The 6,526-nt window shown below is 39.2% G+C and overlaps 1 protein-coding gene across 1 annotated transcript; it reads right to left on the reverse strand.

The window, feature by feature from the left end:
* Window positions 1–851: 851 nt before the first annotated feature.
* LOC122659210 lies at window positions 852–1,301 on the reverse strand. The gene has a single exon (XM_043854347.1). It carries the CDS (start codon window positions 1,299–1,301, stop codon window positions 852–854), a length of 450 nt encoding a protein of 149 aa, XP_043710282.1.
* Between the last annotated feature and the right edge of the window lie 5,225 nt (window positions 1,302–6,526).

Raw genomic sequence — 6,526 nt, forward strand, 5'->3', positions numbered from 1 at the left:
CAGAAAATGAAGCAGTAGGGGATGGACCCCAAATGCCACTATGAATAAGATCCAAAGGAAATAAACTCCTATTATGGGTAACAGACTAACAGGTAAAGACAAACGACTGGCCTTGCCAAGCTGACAAGCCTTACATAAATGATTAAGAGTAGACGATTGAAAATGTAAATTATTTAATTTAAGCATATGACGAAGAAGAAGCTCATGTGGATGCCCCAGACGATGATGCCATAAATCAAGAGAACCACAAACAGCGGAGTTCACAGAAGGATAAGGCATAGGATGAAGTTCGTAAAGACCACCATTATTCGGGCCGGAAAGAAGTATTGACTTGGTTACCTGATCCTTCACAAATAATATGAGATGGGTGAAATTCAAAGAAAACATTGTTGTCTTTACAAAATTGATGGCAGAGAGAAGAGATTTAGATATGGAAGGAACATGAAGTACATTATTAAGATAAAAAGAACGAGAGGATAGAGAAGGGATAGAGGAGGAACCAATGTGAGATATGCCTAAACCCTTACCATTACCAATGTGCAACTGATCCGGACCATTATACTCGTCATATTGGGAAAGGGACTGAATCTCAGGGGTGACATGGTGAGAAGCACCAGTGTTAGGATGCCAGGATAATATTGTGGAGGGAAGAGGGGTGGGTAAAAGGGGTGGGTTGGGGTTTGGATAAGTGGTCATGGCCATGGGAGGAGAAGGGTAAGGATGGTAGCTATAGTGATCTGCGGGTGGGGTGGGGTGGGTAGGGTAGGTATATGCTTGAGAGACGGGAACGCCATGTTGAGGGCGATAAAGCACCGGTCAGTGCTATGGTTCGTGCGCTTACAGATGGCACATCAGAACCGACCATAACCCTGATTGGGACCTCCACGTCCCCCGCGAAAACCTCTGCCACGGCCACCATGCCCACCACGGCCACCCTGGTTTGGTGAAGAAAAACCAGGGGTTCCGGATGGAGTGGAGCGCTGTACATTATGGGCAATGGGCTGACTGGCAGCAGGCGTTGCATCAGATATGGAGAGCTTCTTCAGAGAAGCACCATGGAGAAACTCATGGCTTAATAGCATGGCATGCAAATCATCATAACTTATCGGGTCTGTCCGGGTAAGAAGAGAGGACACCATAGCTTTGAAGTTGGACTTGAGACCCCGATAGATGTGTAAATTAAAGGCAGCTGGACGAAGAGGATGGCCGGCGGCAGAGAGCTCGACAACGATGGACTTGGCATGTTGTAAAAATTGGGACACAGATTCATCACCCTTTTGTTCAAGATCAAAGAGGGCCATATTGAGGGACATCAAGCGACTCTCAAATGGAGCGGAGAAGGGAGTTGTTAAGGCCAACCAAATATCACGGCTGGTACGCTTGCCGAGCACAAGGGGAAATACCTCCTCAGTAAGGGAGGAAATCAGCAAGCTGCGGATCACCGAATCCTGATGGTGCTAGGCAGTAGCAGCAGTAGGATCTTCTGGACATGGGGTTATTCCATTAAGATGTCCAAAAAAGTTCTGGCCGTCAAGGAACAGCTCTATCTGGGTCTACCAGAAGATGAAGTTTTTGGAGGTAAGTTTGATAGAGATGTAATGATTGGCATGGTGAAGAGGAGTAGGAGAAAGGGAGGGGGAAAGAGTGGATGTTGGGCTAAGGGTGTCAAGATCGACAACAGAAGGAGCTGTGTTTAACGCACCTTCCATGAGAAAGAAAGGAGAGATAGGTGAAAAACAAAAAAGGTTAATTGCTCGGTGGAGCTTCTATGGCTCAGTATACCATGTTGAAGCAATAGAATGTCGTGATCTCTCAATGAGAGAGGTCACACTTATATTCAATTATAATTCTGTGAGTGTTACAATAGGATAGTAATCCCATTAGATAGGAAATTGTTACAATAAGATAGTAATCCCTTTAGATAGGAAACTTAGGATATATAAGATCTTATCTCAAAAAGGACTTCATGCCAAATCTGGAAAATAGAAATCGTGTGCAAGAGTGATTGTAAGAGTTCCACTCAAACACACACACAGATGGAAAGCTTGGAGAGCACGCCCAGCTGGTGAAGGAAATCTTGTTTGAAAGATTCTTGGTTGATTTTAAGAGCATGTGATATTAACCGAGAAAGGGAAGTGTATAGCAACGCTTTCTCTTAATAAGCTATATGACTACTCTACTGGGGATATCCGACTGCAAGTTAGTGATCCACTGGGGATGGTAACAAGGGACAACCCTAGCATCTTTCTGGCTAAGCCATAGTTATTTTGTTAGTTCTTATAGATAGCTTCAGTTCCTATACTTAGGGCTTTCTACAAAGATTCCAATGAAGGGCTGTGTTTGAAGGAAATTCCTTCTCACCTCTCAACCATTCTTTTTAATAACCTCTGTGGTTTTTCAAAAAGGACGAAGACCCTTATTTGACCCTTTTAGCTTCAAATTTTTATTTATTTTTAGCCAAATTTTCATCAAATTCACACGGAATGGAGACCAACATAGAAAAACTTTAGGCTGTGTTTGGTTGTCTAGAAATAAATAGAAAAAAAAGAAAAAGAAAAAATACAGATTCTGTACTATTTTTTGGGTCTTGATATTTTCTATGCATTTGAATGGCAAAATGTTGCGAGAAGATTCTATTTTCAAAATTTGAAATTACCTCGGGATGTACAAACATTTCTATCACCGTCAACAAAAAAGTCTCATCTATGGTACGAGAAAACTATACATTTTGTGAGGTTGAGGCATTGGGGGCGTTGTAGATTGAGGGTTCTACGGCTGGAACTCATTTTTTGGGGTTGTATTGCAACGGAAGGGAGTGGTGATGATGGGGAGCAGTGGAGACACGATTGTCTAATGGAGCTTAAAGAATTCAAGAAGCGGTAGCGCTTGCGAAGGACAAGTTAGAGATCCCTCTGGTGCCCTTCAACAGCGATCTTAACAAGTTCCCTTTTCTTCCTTGCTTGAATCCCCTTACCCTTGTTAGAATTCTATTTAATTAGTGACTAATATTCTATCTAATTATGGACTCTTATTAAATCTCCTAAAGTAGGCTAACCTATTATTGGTCTAATAAAGGTCTTTTAGTTATATTATGAGTCTGATGTGGACTGAGTTAGTGTGGGTCAGGTAGATCCCTGTTAGAATTATGATGAGTGAGATCTTATAGGAAACACTATATAAAGAGAAATAGGTCTCCCCCTCTAGCCCATCACAATTATTATTCTCAATCTGAGTTAAATGAATGTATTCTGGAAAGAGAGAGAGATATACAGAGTTCATCATCCTTATTGCATACGGTATTCTCATCAAGTCAATGATCTTTGGGAATAGAAAAGAAGCACCTTAGTCTTTATTTTTCACCTGCGATTATCATCCCTATGGATTCGAAACAAGGTTAGTAATTCTACTCTGACCCTTTATTATTTGTTTGTATTATGTTCTTGAACAACCTATGGAGATTCTATTTATTTGATTTTTATCCCTATTAGGTATAAATTAATCTAACAACCTTGTCCTCTAATATTCTGTGGGAGTTAAGAGTACAGTTGGAAGTCATTAATATACCTGTGGTTGGTGGTTGCTCTGTTTTAGAGTTTATTTTCAGTCAAAGTCGATTTCAACCTGAGAAGGATCTAAGCATCAGATCTGGACAAGATTTTGGGGCAGCACAGGGATACCGAAGGAGACCTCTTGACTAGGTTATTGAACAGATCTGACCTGCAGATCTAATTCTATCCAAAATATACTTTTTTTTTTTTTTGTTTTTTTGTTTTTTGCATATTTTGATACGAGCATTGGTGTTTGTTTAATTACTTTGAATCCAACCATCAGATTTGAATGTAATTTAGGGGTTTGATTGATCCTACCTAGGGTTATGTTCGATCCAAGTTTGAGGCCTATCCAACTCTTGGATTTGATTTAATTTCAGAATTTCTATTTGCTTGGTTTCTATTTCAGATTTGAAATTCTTCGATTAATCTCAATCTGACCACTTGGTGAGGTCCATGTTGTCTCCTCCGTCAGCTTCATAGTCATGTGGTCTCTCTGTCTCTCAAAAGACTCACATCTATCTTGGATTTATTATCTTGATATATTATTTTTTTCTTTTTTATCTTAACTAAATAATTTTTTTTTCATTCCTTTCATTTCATTTCTATTCTTTTCTTTTATTAATCTAAATTATTTTTTTTATTTCTTTTTTTTTCAATTCATTTCTAGACAACCAAACAAAACCTTCGGATTTGTTTACGAATCATTGCCGCCTTACTTTACGGCGGGAAATCAAAAGCGGTGTTAGGATTGAGGAATCAAGGCGCTGTATCCACCGCCGCCATCAACCACCGAACCATCGCAGTTGATGGCTAAGCAGTGGTTCGGGAAGTTGCAACATCTTGCACATGGAGTTAGAAGCAATCAGAAATGGCCTCCGCCGAGCCATGATCGATGCCTACCCTCGGATCCATGTTCGGTCTGACTCCCTGAGTGCCATCCACATGATCAAGGGGTGGTTTCGCGTGCCTTGGCATTGTATGGAGCTGTTGGAGGATATTATGTGCCTTACGGAGAGGTTCTCTTCTTGCACCTTCACGCATGTGGTTCGAAAAACTAATTTTTGTGCGGATTTCTTGGCGAGCTATGTTCACTCTGACCAGGAGATCCTTCTTAGGCCCAATTGCATTCCTTCTGTCCTCACTCACCTTGTAGGGGAGGACGCTAGAGGAAGAAACTACGAAAGAATGTAATTTTATAGTTCAATTCTTTTATTATAAAAGCTTTTTTTCTCCCCCGTAAAAAAAACCTCTCTCTCTCTTTTGTTCATTTGTACAAAAGTAAACACAATCAGCATCTCCGGTTTCTTTAAAATTCGTCTTGCTAGTTGACTTTATAATCGTGTGGCCATAACCAGAGCCGCATCTTTCCCCTCCTCTACTGTCCCACTACAAGGACAACCAAAAAAAGTCTAAAGGGTTAATAGTGTTGGATGGAGGTGGCGTCATAGCTGTGCCCGTTAAGGGTGTCAATCTGGAATCGAAGCCGTATATCGAAATCGAAACCGCCCGCGTAAAATCGTACCAAATCATATCATTGCAAAAATGGTACGATATGGTATGATCAAACGGTATTGACCACGGTACAGTACGATAATGGATTTTACGATCATACCGTCGGTATGTACTGAAACTGTACTATTTTACCAAATTTGTACCGTAACCGTACCATTTTGGGGTGTAAACATGCAAAAATGAGATCATACCATTTTTGTACCGTATGCATACCATTTTCGTACCATATATATACCATTTTCATATACATACTGTTTATAAAAATCAAATTTATACCATTTTTTGTACCATATATATATCATTTTCGTACCGTATCATATACATACCGTTTTCATACCATACCGAAACCGTACTGTAGCGGTACAGTTGCGGTATTAAAAATAGGATTCCTAAACGGTATGGTACGGTATCGGTATTGGGTACCTATTTTTGGTACCGTACCGTATTACCAAAATCGTACCGGTTGACAAGCCTAGTGCCCGTGTATCCAAATCAGAGAAAGAGATTGAATGTTGAACACCTAGAATCTTCAAGTATCGACTGAAGCTGATCCTGAGATTAAAAGGGATTCTGTCCAGGTTTTATGAATCGGTAGCTGGATCAAATTACCCGTTTGAATTGGAAGATTTGATCCGATACGTATGATTTGCAGAAGAGTTTTAAAACCCATATTTTTTCCTTCGTTCTTCAAACCGAGTATTTCAAGTCTTGATTCACAAATTTGGGAGCCTCAAATCAGAAGGGGGGAATCTTACTGTTTTTGATTGGAGAATCCATTAAGGGATATTTTATTCCATGTAATCATTAATATGCCTAAGGTGATTAGGATTTTAAAAATATGCTTAAGGTCGTTAAAGTTTTAAAAAGGGTTTTAAAAGCCAAATTTTCTGGTTTGAGCCTTTCATGCCGTGATTTAGACATTTGGAGCCTCAAATCCGTGAGAGAAAAAGGAGTGATCTTACCATTTTTTAGTAGGCATTAAACCTAGAGATTTTTTAGATAATAGTGTTAATGGTAGTAGTGGTAGAGGTGGAGGAGATGAACTCAACACAAAAATAAAGATAAGATAATTTCAACAGAAAATTAGGGATTAGAGAAGCCGTCATAATAGTGATTAATCTTTTTTTAGAACTTTTACCAAAAAAAAAAATATTTTATAGAATTGTTTTTTATTTTTTATTTTCTTAATTTTTTAATATTTTTTTGACCGATACAGTAACCGATCCGATAAAGCCTGTATTTTGGTTATTTTTGGCCGATCTAAGACGATATTGATATCGCGGCCTTGACCGATCTCGAGTAGAGTCTTTCTAAGTTGTCAACAATCTTGCTTCGAAAGAGAGAAGATGTAGAATCTAAAAGGGATTGTTATCTTTTTAATTATGACCAATAATTTAGTTTTATTTATTATCATAAATAAAAGGGGAATTATTAACATAACAAGGGTCTATTATTTATCCAAA

The sequence above is a fragment of the Telopea speciosissima genome, chromosome 4 (assembly GCF_018873765.1).
Source record: "Telopea speciosissima isolate NSW1024214 ecotype Mountain lineage chromosome 4, Tspe_v1, whole genome shotgun sequence".
Taxonomy (NCBI): Eukaryota; Viridiplantae; Streptophyta; class Magnoliopsida; order Proteales; family Proteaceae; genus Telopea; species Telopea speciosissima.

What these genes read in the sequence shown, in the direction of transcription:
- LOC122659210 (XM_043854347.1), bottom strand. Translation starts at nt 1,301, where the DNA reads ATGGCCCTCTTTGATCTTGAACAAAAGGGTGATGAATCTGTGTCCCAA.